General features: G+C 36.6%; 2 protein-coding genes across 3 annotated transcripts; one reads left to right on the top strand and one right to left on the bottom strand.

Annotated features, from left to right (window-relative positions):
* Nucleotides 1-7,774, top strand: LOC103517221. Of its 2 annotated transcripts, none has more exons than XM_026829396.1 (2): nt 1-390; nt 7,392-7,774. In XM_026829396.1, the coding sequence occupies exons 1-2, from the start codon at nt 22-24 to the stop codon at nt 7,419-7,421; spliced, it is 399 nt and encodes a 132-aa protein (XP_026685197.1). In that variant the 5' UTR covers nt 1-21; the 3' UTR covers nt 7,422-7,774. The 2 variants fall into 2 exon arrangements, with proteins under 2 accessions (XP_026685197.1, XP_008480464.1); XM_008482242.3 differs by lacking the exon at nt 7,392-7,774 and adding an exon at nt 6,072-6,247.
* Nucleotides 6,264-13,034, bottom strand: LOC103517220 (UPF0565 protein C2orf69 homolog). Its single transcript, XM_026829395.1, has 3 exons — nt 12,859-13,034; nt 10,421-10,631; nt 6,264-6,550 (listed from the first exon to the last, which is right to left on the bottom strand). Exons 1-3 carry the CDS (start codon nt 12,997-12,999, stop codon nt 6,342-6,344), a joined length of 561 nt encoding a protein of 186 aa, XP_026685196.1. The 5' UTR covers nt 13,000-13,034; the 3' UTR covers nt 6,264-6,341.
* Between the last annotated feature and the right edge of the window lie 5,695 nt (nt 13,035-18,729).

Here is an 18,729-nt window from a genome sequence, read left to right as displayed (position 1 = left end):
CACCTGCCTGTCTTGGATCGTATGGCCCCAAATGGCGGCAGCATACGTGACCTTGGGCACTATTGCGCCTCTGTAGATCTTGGTGAGGGCTGGAGGTCTGTCACCCCAATTGCTATAGAAAAATCTACGCAGGTTCGTGAAGTTTCTTATAGCGTCTGCAGTTACGTTGGCAACGTGTGCGCGGAAAGACCTTTTTCTCAAAATATGAACAAGATGTGGAAAAGGTGTTTTGTACCAAAGTGTGTAAACACAACAACAAGAACACCGGATAAGTTATTCATTACTTTGCCATCTAATTTCAGTATCAAAAAGAAGTGGTTTAAACAAGCAAGGAGACCATACAATACATCTGATAAATCCACACTATATGCATGTGAAGACCACTTTGATGTGAGTATTATGACAGTGGAAGAATAGACTTAAGTAGGTATATTGGTAAAGAAACAAGAAACCCGACCACTTTGGCTATATTTTTGTTAGATATGAACATTAATGTTTTTATTAAACAGGAAGCCAAGTTAGCCCTAGTAGAGGTACACATGTTTATTGTCTTCTACTAGATATTACCTGAAATCTACATCATGGTCTCAAAAGTAGGTAATATACCTGTACCTACTACTTAGATAAATTTAATATACCAGATTACATAGTCAGCTCCCTGTTACCAAGTATGTATGTACATAGGTATATTAGGTAGGGTAGGGTAAGATACCTACCTACCTAATATTCCAAAAGTACCTATGTGCAAAACAGTTTGCAAATCTTCTTAATCACATTGTTTTAAACCTGGTGTGGGTATTTATATGTTCTGGGGTGCCGCTATGTATAATTTTTCAGATTGAAAATGACATAGAAAACCATTATATTAGCATTTCAAGACATCCTGGATCAAGTTCCCACTTTAATGCCAACTCATTGCACCTATAAAGATGTTCTCTACAGGACCTTTACTTATACAAACTTATACTTTACTGCATTAAATATGACAATTACTGGACAGTCAATACTAACATATACAATACACGACAGAGAGGACAATTACAAACTATACGGACTAACAAATCACTAACACAAAGACATTTCTGTTACTTAGGACAAAAGACGTACAACTTTATACCGACAGACATCAAACATTACAAGAACTTACCCATACTATTAAAAATAAAAACAAAAGAATACATCAAATCTTCACGCATAACCTTAAGACAACTATTACCGACATGACATAATACTGACATGACATGACTGTATGAACGAATGGTGACAATATAATTAGTGAAAAGGAATAGGTAGATACATTTATCACATTTTTAAATTACTTTCGAGAGATAAAAAAGAAATTTGCTTTTTCTTTTATTTTTTATTATTATTTTTTTTTGTTTAAACAATACAAATTACTTTCTTTTTATGTATACATATATTTATGGTCAACACACTTTAATAATGTTCCCTTTAAATTACAACCCGACACCAGCAATATGCTGAATGGGTTGCGAAAACTTTTCTTCATAAATCTTTTTTCGATGTATATTATTATTATTTTTTTTTTATTATTATAATACCTGTTACTGAATTATTATTATTGTATAAATAAATGGAAAGTATTGTTTGTTTGAAATATTATTACCTATAGTACCTATACCAAGAATGTGGCTGGATGATGTGAAGTAATGTTTGGGAGTGGAAAGCTATCTTCTCCAGATGCATTTTTGGTTGTACTCATACAACATGTTGTCACATCCAGCTTTGGAATGTTTGTTGAGGTGCATTCAACAAAACCTTGATCCATTTTAGATGGTTAGGAAGAAAGTGGAAACAAATTTTACTATACACTTAAAACTAAACACACGACTTTAAATTAAAAAGAATACTCAGAAAAACAGTCAAATTAGCAGATACAAAACGCAAAAACCAAAGAAAACGATGTGTTCAGATCGGCAAGGACGAGAAGAATTTGTTTACATTTTTTTTATGGTTGGTTACGTCTCACGCAATGTTGCCAAGCGTAAGGCGCATTTCTAAATTTGAATCTCATTATTTTTCCCGCGCATATTTTGGGGACGAATTTCTTAGAGAAGAAATATTTAAAAAAAAAAAAAAAATCTTTTTGAATTATCTATTATTTTTGACGATCTTTACGAAAAAAATACATTTGGACAGTTAGGTATATTTTTCATGAGAATCACCAATTCCCGAATTCGCTCAATGAGCAAAAACCCCTTGTAACTTTTAAACGGCTTGGAATTTTGAAGTTTTGTTTTCTTATGAAGGTAGAAAGAGCCCTTGACAAATTTGATGGTGATGTCAAAATCCAGGTTCGAACTCCAGCAGTGGCACTTTTTGGATAAAAGTCATTGACAAATTTGATGGTGATGTCAAAATCCAGGTTCGAACCCCAGCAGTGGCACTTTTTGGATAAAAGTCGTCGTTTCTAGAGAAATTCAAATAACCCCAATTTTTAGTTCGTCCTTCCTTTATTATTACTAATAATAAAAGGTATAGTGGACGGACTATTGTATTCGCTTCGGTGTCGGTCTGTCTGTCAGTCAGTCTGTCCCCATAGAAGGACTTATCCAAACCTGGTCGACCTATATATCAAATTAAAGGTCTTTTTACCAGGAACACGAAAATGGTGGTGCAAATTTTGTCCAGAAAACCATAAAGCCAAAAAACCAAAAAAAACTGGTTTTTGTTTCACATTTTCTCACACAAATGAGCCCTGATCTCGAAATTTGTCGCGACGACCTATGAACTCAAAGCGAGAAAGTTTTAGATAACACTTCAGCCGATCATTTAAGACCGGTTTTAGCGTTACCTATGTTAAGCTACGCCGAGAAAGGCCAATAAATGGATGGGTGACATTATATTGGGAATAAAGGGAGAACGGGCTCCAGTCTTGATTTTAAATCATTACATGAAAGTAAAATAAAAAAATCAAATCAAGAATAATAATAAACTGAAAATTAAACAAATTATGTAGGTACATAGATAGGTACTGATTTTCTCTAATCACTACGGGCTAAAAATTCCCGGAGGGACGGACACAGCTTGTTTTTCTTTCATTAAATCTAGAAAGGAACTGCACAAGTTTGTATACCTATACATTTTTGGTAGAGAAGGATTTTTTTTTTTTTTTACTTTCTATTTTTTGATTGAATAATTGCATTTGCCGATGTTATGAAATGGCGCTTGCTTTTCTATAGATGCAAAATTTGTCAAAAGCAGGAACTTAAAGAGAATGGGATAGTAGAGAGACTTCAGTATTTTCATGTTTGTTCTGATTCGATGACTTTGGGATTTCTAAGAGAGATGATTACCTATAAAAATCTGTTTCATTACAAGGATACTAGCATAAGAAGTGACTGATGAATAACTTCACAACTGACTGATGACTAACCTCATAAGGACTGACAGACCTTGTCCCACTGGAGGACGTTAAACCGTTATACTGATACTGTACTAGCACTTCACAGGTGGAAAGTCTCTGGCAGACAATTCCTGTGAATATCATTCTCTCTGCGCTGGAGGTCATTTTCAAAACATGCCTTGAAAATACATATATCGATTTCCCCACATGCATAACACCTTGCAGTTGAACTTCACATTCATCATACTTGAAAATTAATGGGGGAAAAAATATAAATAAACGTTGTCACCCACTCGGCGGAGTGAACAGTGCTTTCTCTTTCTCTTGGTGCTCAATGGCGGATTTCGGCAGTTTAGCTTTTGCATAAATCCATTCCGCGGACTGAGATATTTACAGTTGGTCAATTGCCGAATTTCGGGGAATGAGCAGTTTGCATTTTTTACTTCGCGGAGTGAGCTATTTTTTCGCTCATTGAGCGAATTCGGGTATTGAGCCTAACATTTGACTTCAGATACCCTCATAGAAAGTAGTCCAGGCGGTAAAATTACATTATCAAGGAGGCCATTTCTCGTCACCAAAACGGAAAATCACACGATTTCGACTAGGAAAATTCTCAAAAGTGATAATTTGTCGATTTTATTAGCTAACGCGTTGTTGAACCGTTTTTGACTTTATGATGACTAATGATATGTTTACAATCAATCTGTCAAAGATTGGGCAAGATAAAACAACGCATAAAAAAGTTATGACCCTTTCAAATCTTGCGTTCTTATTGGGACACCCTTTATTTACTTATCTACATATGTTCTTTTTGAAATGGACAAGGACTCTGATTGTTACAGTTTCCCTCTGTAAATAACTTTGAAAAAATAAAATAAATTTAAACAAGCTGTGTCCGTCCCTCCGGGAATTTTTAGCCCGTAGTTTATTCGATCAGTACCTATGTATTCTTTAACATACCTATGTACCTACCTAATTTGTTTAATATTCAGTTTATTATCATTCTTGATTTGATTTTTTTTTTATATATTTGATTATCATTAAGTTATTAATAACTAGTTCCTATTTTTATTCTTCTTATTTTATTTCTTCTTATTGTTTGATTTGTTATTATTATTTTTTTTATATTGTTTTTTTTTTTTCTTCCTTAATTCCTTCTTCTTTACATCACTTTTGTTATTTCATACAGTGTTTATAATGTAATAGGGTGTTGCCATTATGTAATATTTTGTCAATTGCCTGTATTGTATTCACTTTAAATAAATAAATTACAATTACAATTCATAGGTCGTCGCGACAAATTTCGAGATCAGAGCTCATTTGTGTGAGAAAATGTGAAAAAAATCCCCCAAAACCAGTTTTTTTTTTTTATTTATTTTTTGGCTTTAGGGTTTTCTGGACAAAATTTACACCACCATTTTCGTGATCCTGGTAAAAAGACCTTTAATTTGATATTAAATGATCGACTGAAGTGTTATCTAAAACTTTCTCGCTTTGAGTTCATACTTTCATAGGTCGTCGCGACAAATTTCGAGATCAGAGCTCATTTGTGTGAGAAAATGTGAGCGAATACAATAGTCCGTCCCTTATACCTTTTTTATTACTATTGTAATAATAAAGGAAGGACGGACTAAAAATGACCCGTTACTGAAATGAAATTTGGTATGCTATCCCGGTATGGTCCAAGGACGCGACTGTAACAATTTGGTAAAAATCGGATAGTCACCCATCCAGATAATTAACCAAAGTAATTGTTACTCAACCCTCATTTCGTGGAAAATGTTGAAAAGGTTGTGAACAAAATATCCCAAGAACGGTTTGTCGTGAAGTGATGAAATTTGGTATGATATACCGATATGTTCCAAGGATGCGAATGTAACAATTTGGTAAAAATCGGATAGTCACCCATCCAGATATCAACCAAAGTCAATGTTGCTTCGAACTTCGAAAAAAATCAAATTTGGTAAAAATCGGATAGTCACCCATCCAGATATCAACCAAAGTCAATGTTGCTTCGAACTTCGAATATACCAGATTACATAGTCAGCTCCCTGTTACCAAGTATGTATGTACATAGGTATATTAGGTAGGTAGGTAGATACCTCACACGGGGCGTATTTTAAGATAGAAAATTTTTGGTCGAAAATTGGCCGCCGTAGGCGGTCGATTTTGGACTTGGAAATTCACACGGGGCGTATTTTAAGATAGAAAATTTTTGGTCGAAAATTGGCCGCCGTAGGCGGTCGATTTTGGACTTGGAAATTTTTTTTTCTAAAAAGTTCAATTTTTGGACACTTTTTAATGATCCCTCATTACTTGGGGAGTATTTTAAGATAGGAAATTTTCGACCAAAAATTGGCCGCCGTGGGCGGCTCAGGCTCGGGACTTTTTTTTTCAAATACGTATTTCGTAAATGTAATAGAAAGTCGTGTGATGTTCACACCAGATTTTTTTTTTATTTTATATATATCTCTGTACTTAACTACATAAAAGGTCAAATTAACGTACAGCTCTTTTCAGATATACCAGATTACATAGTCAGCTCCCTGTTACCAAGTATGTATGTACATAGGTATATTAGGTAGGTAGGTAGATACCTACCTACCTAATATTCCAAAAGTACCTATGTGCAAAACAGTTGCAAATCTTCTTAATCACATTGTTTAACCTGGTGTGGGTATTTATATTTATGTATATTTTTCAGATTGAAAATGACATAGAAAACTTGTTAGCATTCAAACATCCCTGCTCAAAGTTCCACTTTATGTAAACATTGCCATAAAGAGTTCTCTGAAGAGCAGTACCTACCTATGTAGGTACCTACCAATAAAATTACAGTGGACACCACACTGGTATTATCATTTATACAATGCTTTGGCTAGATATCTCTTTTCAGAGAGAGAGAGAGAGAGAAGCTCTTCTATTTCGGGACGATAAGACCTTAGGAGTTACAGTTCCTCTGTCAATGTGATATTCAGCTGAATCTAGCTTGAACTGCTAACTTGAGAAGTAAGAAGTGAGATTTCAGACTAACAGGCAAATCTTGGGCTAGTAATTTCCTCTTCATAGTAGAAACTCCTAGATGTCGCAGCGTTTCATGAAACTTTTGCTCTTCTTGATGAATCCAAGGACGACGTACATCAGAAACTTGATAGGGAGAAACAAATATACTCACACCTATACCTGGAACATTGAGGCAATGCAATCAGATAATACAGTGCATTCGTAAAGTCCCCCCCCCCTTAATTTTTGAAGGGATAAATTTAGAAACCTGAAATTTTGTATACAAGCCTATAATTAGGTACCTCTAGTTTCTTATAGGCTATGAAAAAGTTCAAGGACTTTTTCAGGGTCGGCCCCAGGGGGGGGCCAATTTTAAAACGTTTAGTTGAGATAGGTGCTGCGCTTGGCGGTATTTTGACCGCTTTTGGACGGATTTCGACCGTTTTTTGGCGGTTTTCAGCTATACCGACTAAACGGTTAGAGATATGGTAAAAGTTAGGGTAAAATAATACTCTAATAAGTATCATTCAATAGGATAAGGAAAGTCGTGTGATGTTTACACTAGATTTTTTACATATAAAGCTAAATCAAAATTTTGAAGGTGTACCTTCAAAATCAAGCCCCCCCAAAAATTTAGGCAAGAACCGCCTATGTTAACCAGGAGTTACTATTTTGGAGTTACAGTTGCATTACATTAAAATGGGTTAGTATCGAAGCTGTAACTCGTGAACTGTGATTCCTTTTAGATTCCTCGTAAAAAATCACATAAGATAGACTAATTGATTACCACTAGAGAGTTTTTAGTGCCTAGTTTAAACATTAAACAGTAGGTAATAAAACGGTAAATTGACCTGACTTTACCGAGTCTCGAACCTGTAACTCTTGAACTGTGAGTCGGATGAAAGTTACACCATTAGATTTTCCGTAAAAAATCACATAAGATAGACTATTTAACGGTTCCAATAGCTGTACTAGAAAGTTTTCTATGCCTATTTTAAAAACGAAACAAAATGATTTTCAGTATGCCGAGTCTCGAACCTGTAACTGCTGAACTGTGAGTCGGATATAATTGAAAATGAAACCATCATATTTCTCGTGAAAAATTACACAGATTGGCCTATTTGATGGTTCTAAAGTATTCTAAACGATGAATTAGAAAGTTCTTTATACCTCTTTTAAAAATAAAACAGTAAATTGACTTGAATTTTCCGAGTCCCGAACCCGTAACTGCTGAACTGTAAGTCTGATGGAGTTAAAAGTTACACCATTGTAATCCTCGTGAAAAATCACACAAGATCATTTATTTGATTATCTCAATAGCTGCACTAGAAAGTTTTTAATACCCATTATTACCATCTAACTGCTTTGCCACCTGCCTCGGTGGCGTAGTGGTCAAGACACTCGCCTGGTAATCGGAGCCCGTTCTCCCTTTATTTCCAATATATGTAATGTTTAAGTCACCCATCCATTTATTGGCCTTGCTCGGCGTAGCTTAACATAGGTGACGCTAAAACCGGTCTTAAATGATCGACTGAAGGGTTATCTAAAACTTTCTCAGACGACACCGAAGCGAATACAATAGTCCGTCCCTTATACCTTTTTAGTCCGTCCTTCCTTTATTATTACAATAGTAATAAAAAGGTATAAGGGACGTATTGTATTCGCTTCGGTGTCGTCTGAGAAAGTTTTAGATAACCCTTCAGTCGATCATTTAAGACCGGTTTTAGCGTCATCTATGTTAAGCTACGCCGAGCAAGGCCAATAAATGGATGGGTGACTTGAACATTATATTGGGAATAAAGGGAGAACGGGCTCTAGTCTTGATTTTAAATCATTACATAAAAGTAAAATCAAAAAAATCAAATCAAGAATAATAATAAATTGAATATTAAACAAATTAGGTAGGTACATAGGTATTTTCTCTAATCACTACGGGCTAAAAAATTCCCGGAGCCCCGGAGGGACGGACCCTGCTTGTTTATTTCATTTTTGAAATCTACGTCGAATTTCATGGGTAACGAAATAATCTTTTCCTATTATTGGTAAGTAGTAAAAGTTACAAGGGTGAACCCCTTGTAACTTTTTTCAACCTGCACCACGTCCGGTTTCTTATCAGTTTCTGTGGCCGTAAAATAGATCTTCACAACCCGCACAAAATCTTTGAAGTTTTTAATAGCTGCACTAGAAAGTTTTTAATGCCCATTATTACCATAAAAACGGCAAAATTTCTTGAAATCACCGAGTCTCGAACCCGTAACTGTCAGTAGGAGAGTTTTGAAAGTGGCACCAGTCGATTTTTCGGAGAAAAATACATTAGATGACATATTTTTTTGTACATAAATGTCAACTGGCAACTTGTGAGGCTCCAAAAACATAGTTACACTTTTACATGCATTTTCCCTATGCTAAATGCATAGGAAAATGAGAAGTGAACAGCATGTATATTGAACGCACTTTCCGGGAAAATGGTTGCTCCTATGAGAAAGTGCTTACAGTCATTTTTGTAGGAAATTACGTCCAAAATAATTTGGGATAGATAATTTTGCGCTAGGATTTACGGTTTTTGAAATAATTGCAAAAAACCTTGAAACTCGCGGTTTATGCCCTTCTGGTGCCACAACAAATAGCTGCACTAGAAAGTTTTTAATGCCCATTATTACCATAAAAACGGCAAAATTTCTTGAAATCACCGAGTCTCGAACCCGTAACTCCTTAACTGTCAGTCGGAGAGTTTTGAAAGTGGCACCAGTCGATTTTTCGGAGAAAAATACATTAGATGACATATTTTTTGTACATAAATGTCAACTGGCAACTTGTGAGGCTCCAAAAGCATTGTTACACTTTTTACATGCATTTTCCCTATGCTAAATGCATAGGAGAATGAGAAGTGAGCAGCATGTATATTGAACGCATTTTCTGGGAAAACGGTTGCTCCTATGAGAAAGTGCTTAGAGTCACTTTTGTAGGAAATTACGTCCAGAACAATTTGGGGTGGTTAATTTTGCGCTAGGATTTACGGTTTTTGAAATAATTGCAAAAAACCTTGAAACTCGCGACTTACATCCTTCTGGTGCCACAACGGTAAGTTGTAGGACAAAATGGAAATGGAAGTAACCATTTTGTAGGGAATTTAATTTTGAACAAAATCGATCGGAATACTTTTTTCGCTAGAAGCAACGGTTTTCGAGATGTTTGCAAAAAACTAAAAAAAAAAAAGTCACGAAAAATGACACTTACGCCCTTCTAGGTCCGCTAGCCGTAAAGTCTCGGCTTGAGACTTTTGACCCCTTATTCAGGACACCATCCCGGACCTTTTGGGCAAAAAATCAGAACTACATCATTTTTGTCCGTCAAAAAGTCTTCGTTTCCTGGCGAGAACCACAACACCTAGAAAGCTGAAATTTGGTAGGAGTATTCCTTTTATGGTCTAGGTGTGCAATAAGAAAGGATTTTGCGAAAATCTAAACCGGTCCTGAGATATGATCAATTTTTGATTGCTAAAATCTCCATAAGAAATACACAGAGTGCAGAGACTTCGGGAGAGAAATGTTCCGCTCTCGATCAACATTTTGAGTTTCGTTTGTTTTTAGTTTGATAACTATGCAGCTAATAGGGAGCGCACAGCCCAACGGAAGAGTTTCGTTTGTTTTTAGTTTGATAACTATGCAGCTAATAGGGAGCGCACAGCGCGACCGTATTTTTTATTATTTTCTACAAGTTTGGCCATGCCTCGGGATAAACTAGTGGTATTCCGGAGCGAAGCGACGGAATTCAGCTAGTTTACTATAATTATACAGAGCAACGATATGTTTACATGTCCGTTAAAGGCGACGGTTGTTGTCAATGATGAGATTTTATCCTGAACGGATAATGTTCAGATTTTATCCTCAACGGATAATGTTCGTTCTCGGAACGGCTGGCTTTCTCCTATCCTGTCTTCTTTCTCCCTTAGATTTCGGGACGATAAGACCTTAGCAGTTACAGTTCCCTCTCTGTCAAACCTCTTTGAAAAAAAAAAATTGCATGTAGTAGTATTTTTCACGAACTCACCTAGCTTTGTAAAGTTTTCCAGTATAGAATGATCAGTGACCCAGGTGTTTGTGTTTCCACCATGACCCCCATCCAGCCAAACCATGTCTGAGATGGAAGAGAGAAAAGGGTGGGAGGGGTGAGAGAACATACTGTACAGAAGTGCATTGAGTACCACGCACCCCTTACTGAATCCAACCAGAGTAAGCTTACACCTGGTTATGCTGGAAACCTGTCGATAATAGAGTAGGAATAATAGAACAGTTGCGCTTAATACTGGGGTAAGGTTTCCAAGTCAAAGAGCAGAAAAAAATGAGGAATTTAACTAGGGATTTTTTCTTTTTCTTCTACAACTTCTAGATCCGGAAATAAACCATTATTATTATTATCATCATCATTATTATTATTATTAGTATTATTATGAATATATCCACTTTATTTATTAGTCCAATATAATAAAGGTAAATAATGCAAAGTATGGCTGTATGGGCACTATTTGGCAACATACTTCACATGTAGGTACTAGGTACTTCATTCTTCCTCTGCAAGCACTCTTCTTATAATTCCAGTTGTTGAGATGATGACTGATTTTTGGCATTTCTTTACAACATTCCTGGCGTTCTTTATCTTGAGTTTTTCCAGATTACTGAGCGTGTTTTTGTGTACAAGCCCATTGGTTGTAATGACTATTGGGAATATGAACACATTATTGGTATGTATTATAGATGTTTTTAAACTGACGCCTAAGATCTTCATATTTGGCTATCTTGTTTGAATAGGCTGTGTTGATATTGTCATCCAGTGGTATTGTTATGTCAATGATGCTGATAGAATTAGTTGTCTTATCCACATACACAATATCGGGCCTGTTATTGATGATATTTGTTTCAGTTTGCATGGATATGTCCCAACATATCTTGATGTTTTCGTTTTCAATAACAGGAGCCGGTTTGTACAAATAATGGGGAATGCAAGTTTTGTTACTAGATGTTGCTTTCTTTAATAGCTCTTGATGGATAATGTTCCCCACTAAGTTATGTCGGTTTGTGTACTCTTTAGGGGCCAGGACACTACAACCACCTGAGAGATGTTGAATAGATTCCGTTATCTGATTACAAAGACGGCAAAGATCAGAGTCAATTTGTACTTTCATTATGTGTCTGATGTAGTTGCGAGTTTTCATCACTTGATCCTGGATGGCGTGGATGAATCCTTCCGTCTCTGGCATAAGATATCCGTCCGTGAGGTATGATGTGGACAGATTTTTATCAACATTGGGATCATTATACAAGGACTTCGGGAATTTCCCCTTCATTACACCATTCTGTAGATCAGACTTCAGCTGTTCCATAGTTTTTGCTGGTGGTGGTGTGAATATACTAGTACTTAATTTAAGCGGTGTAAATATATCGGATGTTATGAAGTACCTTATGAAGTCAGATTGGTTGTTTGTGAAATAAGTACGTAATTTCACAACTTGTTTTGAATAAACCATGTGTAGGTCAAGTAATCCAGCCCCCGTTGGGGGGTCAGGGTCGGGCCTTGGAAAAAATTTTTTTTTTTTTTTTTTTTTTTTTTTTTTTTTTTCAAATACGTACCTATTTCCTTTCTATAGGATAAGGAAAGTAAAAAAGACCCAGTACACAAGTTGGACATCTTTTTTACTTTCTATTAGGTATTTCATTTTAGTACGCAACTAGAAGGTTAAAATTAAAATATAGGTTTTTTTTTTTTTAGGTTTGTTTTTCAAAATGCTATAAAAGTCATGCTATTTAAGTAATTTGAGGTATGGTCGAGATTTTTTTCTTCATTTGAAAGGTAGGTAATTGTTTGCCATTTTGTGGTTGACCTCTGAATAAAATTTCGTGTAAATGGGCGCCGCGGCTAGATCGAATGAAACTCAGTTTAGAAAATCCAATTTTCGACCACTTTTTCCATAATCTGAAGCCGTATATCTGCAAAAACGGTGAATGATGTCTTCCAGGTGCTCCAAAGTTTTTTTTTTTTTATCACCATTAACTAATGATTTTACACATATCCCGAAAGGAAATCATCCAAAGGTGTCAAATCGCACGATTCTGAAGGGAAATTATGAGGAAAATTGAGCGAAATTATGTGCTAACAAAACAAAAAATTAAACCTAATGTTTCGCTTCGTTCGAGCTATCCGAGGGGCCCGTATGCCCGAACTTAGTATTCAAACACTAAATGGCATACTTTTTAGCTTTCCAATAAACAAAACATCATGACCATACCTCAAATAGTATGTCTTTTATAGCAGTTTAAATGATAAAGCTCTAAAAAAACACCCTATAGTACGCAAGTTACCTACAGCCAGATTTCTAATCCTTATGGCCTCAGGGGGTGAAAATGGATTGGTTCTAAATTTATTTTTTGGGGAAAATATTTAGGGGTTGGAACGCTCTGTATTTAAAATCTCTTTGCATCGGCAGGATTTACCTCTGTTCTTTGAGCTACACTTTGTAATAATTTATCCAAGTGATTGATGGTATCATGACAGTGGGATGAGGTTAGGTTAGGAATACCTAGCTTATTACTGGAGACAAAGTTATCATAACAGGCATAGGTCTTGAGTTCCATTCTGAAACAGGCAAATTATATTTGTATACAGGGTGTTCAACCTAAAAGTGACTCACTTGGTTAACACTTTGATCACCAAAAAACTTCTAAAAACCTCAGGAGCGATAAGAATAAAGTGTACCCTAGGCACAGCGGTTCCAATTTCTTTGAGCTACACTTTGTAATAATTTATCCAAGTGATTGATGGTATCATGACAGTGGGATGAGGTTAGGTTAGGAATACCTAGCTTATTACTGGAGACAAAGTTATCATAACAGGCATAGGTCTTGAGTTCCATTCTGAAACAGGCAAATTATATTTGTATACAGGGTGTTCAACTCCATAGGAAATCAACCCGTAAAATCAGTTTTTTCCCCCCATAAAAGTTCCAAATACAATTTTCGGGTCCACTAAGCATTCTCTCTAATGGAAATTTTGACGAGGAATCGATTGGTGCAACTTTCAAGACTGACCGACTTACAGTTAAGGAGTTACGGGTTCGAGACCCGGCGAATTCAAGAAAAAAAATATTGTTTTTGAAAAGGCCTTCAACGGTTTTTGTTAAAGATATTTGAGTTGTCAAAAAGTCATTAATGTGTGAATTTTCACGCCGAATCGAATGGTGCTACTTTAAACACTATCCGACTCGTTAAGCAGTTACAGGTTCGATTCTTTCCTACGTCAATAAATTTTATCAAATTTCAAAAAATACAGATAAATGTACATGCGAGTAGTCAATCTTATGTATTTTTTTTTTTTTTTTTCTTTTACCGAGGAATCTAATAGTTTAACTTATAGCTCTGTCCGACCAACAGTTATGGGGTTACAGGTTCGATTCCTCCCTTTGTCAAGAAATTTAATTAATTTTCATAAATCATTGATACAATCGCATGTGAATAGTGTATGTTATGTAATTTTTTTTATATATACTGAATCGAATGGTCCAACTTCTAGCACCATCCGACTTACAGTTGAGAAGTTACGGGTTTGATACTTCTCTGTGTCTACAAATTTTACCATTTTTTGTAAACTATTACCAAATAATGGTCTATCTTAGGTGATTTTTCACCTAAGATGGACGTTGCAAAAAAGTAAATACTTTATTGCGCCGCACCCAGTACTTATTACAGAAAATTTTGAAGAACGCCAGTTCGGTCCCATGGCCTTGTTTCTTAAGGTAGTCGACTACCAATTTAGTCCCGGGCTTACTACCAATCGGGTCCCGTATACCTGTAATGACTTGGATGAAATAAATAAGAGTTTTAATTTGTAACAATATTTTTCTGTTATTCTTACCGTTTTTGTTATTATTGGATACTAGGTATTTGTGTTTTTCTACTCCGACTCGAGTTTCGCCTATTTTATAGGCATCTTCATGGGAAACTGACTGTAGGGTTGTTGTTGTTGGTGTTGGTGTTGTTGTTGGAGCGTGGCTGTATAGTGTACCAAACATATTAACATTGGGAACATACTCAACACATCTCTAGTGTAAAATTCACAGCTTCAACAATATTCGTCAATACATTTCTATGCTAATTTCATACAGGGTTTTCAAAAAGATATTTTTTTCCACTATGTTTGATAGAGGAAACTCTGTAACTACTGAGGTCTTATCCTCCCGAAATCTAAAAGAGAAGGAGGACAGGATAGGAGAAAGCCAGCCGTTCCGAGAACAAAATTTACCCGTTTAGGATAAAGTTTGCCCCGGATGGGAATCGAACCCGCGACCTAGTGCTTACAACGACTCGTACCCTCAAAGCTTACTAAGCTGGCTTGTCTGAACATTTCGACTACTTAATTATCGTGAGGCCAACAAACACCCAACCATCGATGCTGTTAGATAAATTATTCAATCAAAAATTTCGTCTGCGGCGCACTCATCTGCTGGATGTTTGTAATATAACTCACCAGAGTATAGATGGCGCTGCACATGGCGGCATGCTTAGCGTGAAGACGAAAACAACTCCCTTGGCCATGATTCAGCGCCTCATACGGATACAAGATGGCCGAATATTTCATTGTTCTCGGCTACATTCTGAGTTTCTGGACTCAAATGAAAGATTCCCAAATTACAACACCATTTAACATCGATAGTGCTGATGATAATCCTACATGTACTCTATCAACAGAATATTCTAATGGTAATGATGCACTGGTAAAAAGCAATTTGACTATGGATAACAACAATGACAAAGTGATTGCTAAGGAAGAACAACCTCCATTATTTGACTATTTCACTACAAGTAATGAAACCTGTGAAGGAAAAGAGAGTGAGAAACATTCTTTTACAAATACAATGAGTGATACAAATACTAATAATACTAGGAGTTTTTTGAAGTGGGGTCTTCATATTATGTATTTCAGCATGTTTAGATAATTTTCCAGCAATTTTATTCCCAGCATGTTTCCTTTTACAACTCGTGCTGTGCTGACCCACTGAACTTTGATAACCAATCTCAGTGGTGTAGTGGTTAGCGTATTTCGGATCCAGAGGTTGGTGGTTCGACTCGGAATGAAGGCATAAAGTTACCGAGGAACGGAATAGGAGAAGGTCTACGCTAGGAGATGGTATTTCGGATCTGGAAGTTGGTGGTTCGAGTCTAAGTCCTAAAATTTAGGTGCATGTGTATTGATTGGGGAAAGACATTTATGATGCTGACAGACGCGCTACCAACTAAGCTAACTAGGCTGGCTTACTCCTGACATTCCGTACAATCCACGGTGGTACAACTCGACCTAAATAAAGGTTATTGAATAACTTACCAGGGGGTAATACAACCCAGCGCGAATGCTAGGTAGTTAAAAAAGTGAAACATTGCCATTGTCATTTCTATCAGATTATGGTTTTCAAATTTTATAACGAAATCTACAACGATGACACTTCCTGTCTTGGTGATGGCTAGTTGTCAACTAATTTTTAATGCATTTGTAACTAAAAAGATGTTACGCAAAACAAACTAGATGGGTTTGATAACAATCAGTAAAATGATGTTTGTTTTTACTATAAAATTGTGTAATAGAATAAATAACCAATGAAATAATTGCATCACCATACCCAATAACTTGGAAACAAGTAATAGGTAGGTAGGTAATTAATAATTTATGCATACATACCTATTCTGCCGTGCTAAGCGAAAACGCCGTATGTCAAAAAAAATCGATTTTTGGTTTTTGGTGCCAAATGGTTCCTATGATCCCAAATTTTGATCCTATATTTTTTTTCTTTATCCTAAACCCCTTAAAAACCACTAAAACGTGTTGCCGTATGTCAAAGTGAATACCCAGAACGTAGTTGTGATAGTGTGGTTCTGGTGACTCTGGGAAGGTTTAGTTCTTCTTTAGATATATCGGGTGGCTTGATTAAAAAAAAAATAAATGCCTAGATCTGCCAATCTCAGTGGTGTAGTGGTTAGCGTATTTCGGATCCAGAGGTTGGTGGTTCGACTCGGAATGAAGGCATAAAGTTACCGAGGAACAGAATAGGATTGATAGGAAAAGGTCTACGCTAGGAGATGGTATTTCGGATCTGGAAGTTGGTGGTTCGAGTTAGGTGCATGTGTATTGATTGGGGAACGACATTTCTGATGCATTTCTCGGGTTAACCGGCTTACCACGAAAATTCCTTCTTTTTGACCGAATATTTTTTCCCCCTACAAAAAAAATTTAAATGTCTAGATCTCATTTGATCTGCAGGTTGAAGGTTCGAGGCCGTACCGTTACAGCAGATCAGATTTCTATCGACCAAAGACAAAAATTCCGACAAAATTGCGTGGTCGAATCAAACTCAGTAAACAACATTTTTTTTTTTTTTTTAATCCAATTGAAAAAAAAAATCTCTTTCCTCTCATCTCATCTATAATGGATAAAATAGAAAATAGACTACAGAAGGATTTCATCTAGGTAGGTACTTCAAAAGAGGTTCACTATGACGATCCCTGCTTTTGACTAAACTAAAATACACTACAGAAGGATTTCATCTAGGTAGGTACTTCAAAAGAGGTTCACTATGACGTTCCCTGCTTTTGACTAAACTTGACAGAGTTTTAATTTTCTTTTTACTCTTTCAACTTTTATCTCTGATCTAGGGTGACATTTGACGTCACTAGAACGTCACCGGCAGGACAGTTTCATTGAAAAACTTTCACAGTCTCTTGGGAAAGCGGGGAATACAGGCTTTATTGCAAGTCTCTTATTTGTTGCAAAAATCACCGCAGTTCCGAGAAGAGTAAATATAAGGAAAGTAAAAAATACCATATTGAACCTGATAAATACGTACATGGGGGATGAAGGTATAAATAATTAAATTTAATGTTATGGATACCTACCTACGGTAAAATTCTTGGAACGAAGACCAAAGGAATAATAATTCGAAAAATCGAAGGAGATCAGGAAAAACTGAATTTAAAGGAAATTACAAGACAAGGAAAAGGAGATCTAAAATTCCAAAATCTAAAGAGACAACGGCAACGTTGGAAAAAGGTAGAAAAACCCAATATTATTCCCTTACCTGTAATTTTACCCTGTTTCTTATTAGAAGTTTTGTAACCTGAGCATAAGACAGAAGAGCACATATTTAGTTAGGTATTAGCATTTTGGAAACATCAGGGATGTGTTGGGGTTGGAGGGGGGGGAGCAATGGGGCGGAAATAGGGAGTAGGGAAGTAACTGTAGGGATATGGGATTAAAGGGAGGGGGATTAGGAAGCTAAGAAGGGGCAGAAAGGGAGAGGAATAGGGAGCGAAGGGGAAGAAAGGGAGGGAATATAGAGAGATTAAGGAGAAGAAAGGAAGTGAATATAGGGAAAAATGTAGGGGATATGGGATTAAAAGGGAGGGAATTAGGGAGCTAAGGGGAAGAAAGGGAGGGAATAGGGGAATATGGGGAAAATAAATGGGAGGGAAAGATAACAGTATTGCAGAGTCAACAGATAATCGCTCATGCTTTGTGACGTCATAACGTACGCCATCCTGACACGAGAGAGAGAAAACGAACGATGAAAAAAATAATAATGCATGGGGAGGGGAGAAGAGAAAGAGGAGAGGTAGTTGAGAAGAAGGAGGAGGAGAAGGAAGAGGTGGAGAAGAAGGAGTAGAAGGAAGAGGAGGTGAAGGAAGAGGTGGAGAAGAAGGAGAAGAATAACGAGTAGAAGGAAGAGGAGGTGAAGGAAGCGGTGGAGAAGAAGGAGAAGAATAAGGAGTAGAAGGAAGAGGAGGAGAAGGAAGAGGTGCAGAAGGAAGAGGAGGAGAAGGAAGAGGTGGAGAAGAAGGAGAAGAATAAGGAGTAGAAGGAAGAGGAGGAGAAGGAAGAGGTGGAGAAGAAGGAGAAGAATAACGAGTAGAAGGAAGAGGAGAAGGAGGAGGAGCATAAGAAAAAGGAGGAGGAGGAGGAGGAAGAAGAAGAAAAGAAGAAGAAGAAGAAGAAGAAGAAGAAGAAGAAGAAGAAGACGTCAAAAGAAACCAATACACTCTATTGATGTTTTGTGGAACTTGATAGCCGATAGATAGACGACAGTCTGTGTACATTATAAAATGGAAGACACTGATTTCAAGATTTCAGACTGAACATTTATTGTAACAAATCATCTGGCCAAAACTACCACTCGGCGGAGTGAACAGTGCTTTCCGGTCTCGGCTTTGGACGATTGAACAAAAGCGTATGGTTTGTGCAACAATTCCCGAGACTTTTTTGACTAGTATGTAACTATGTAGGTCAGTGTTTCTTAATTGGTGTTCCGCGGAACCTAGGGGGGT

The sequence above is a fragment of the Diaphorina citri genome, unplaced genomic scaffold (assembly GCF_000475195.1).
Source record: "Diaphorina citri unplaced genomic scaffold, Diaci psyllid genome assembly version 1.1 scaffold1783, whole genome shotgun sequence".
Taxonomy (NCBI): Eukaryota; Metazoa; Arthropoda; class Insecta; order Hemiptera; family Psyllidae; genus Diaphorina; species Diaphorina citri.
Note: the sequence above shows the minus strand (reverse complement) of the source record. Positions and strands in the feature narration are given on the sequence as shown.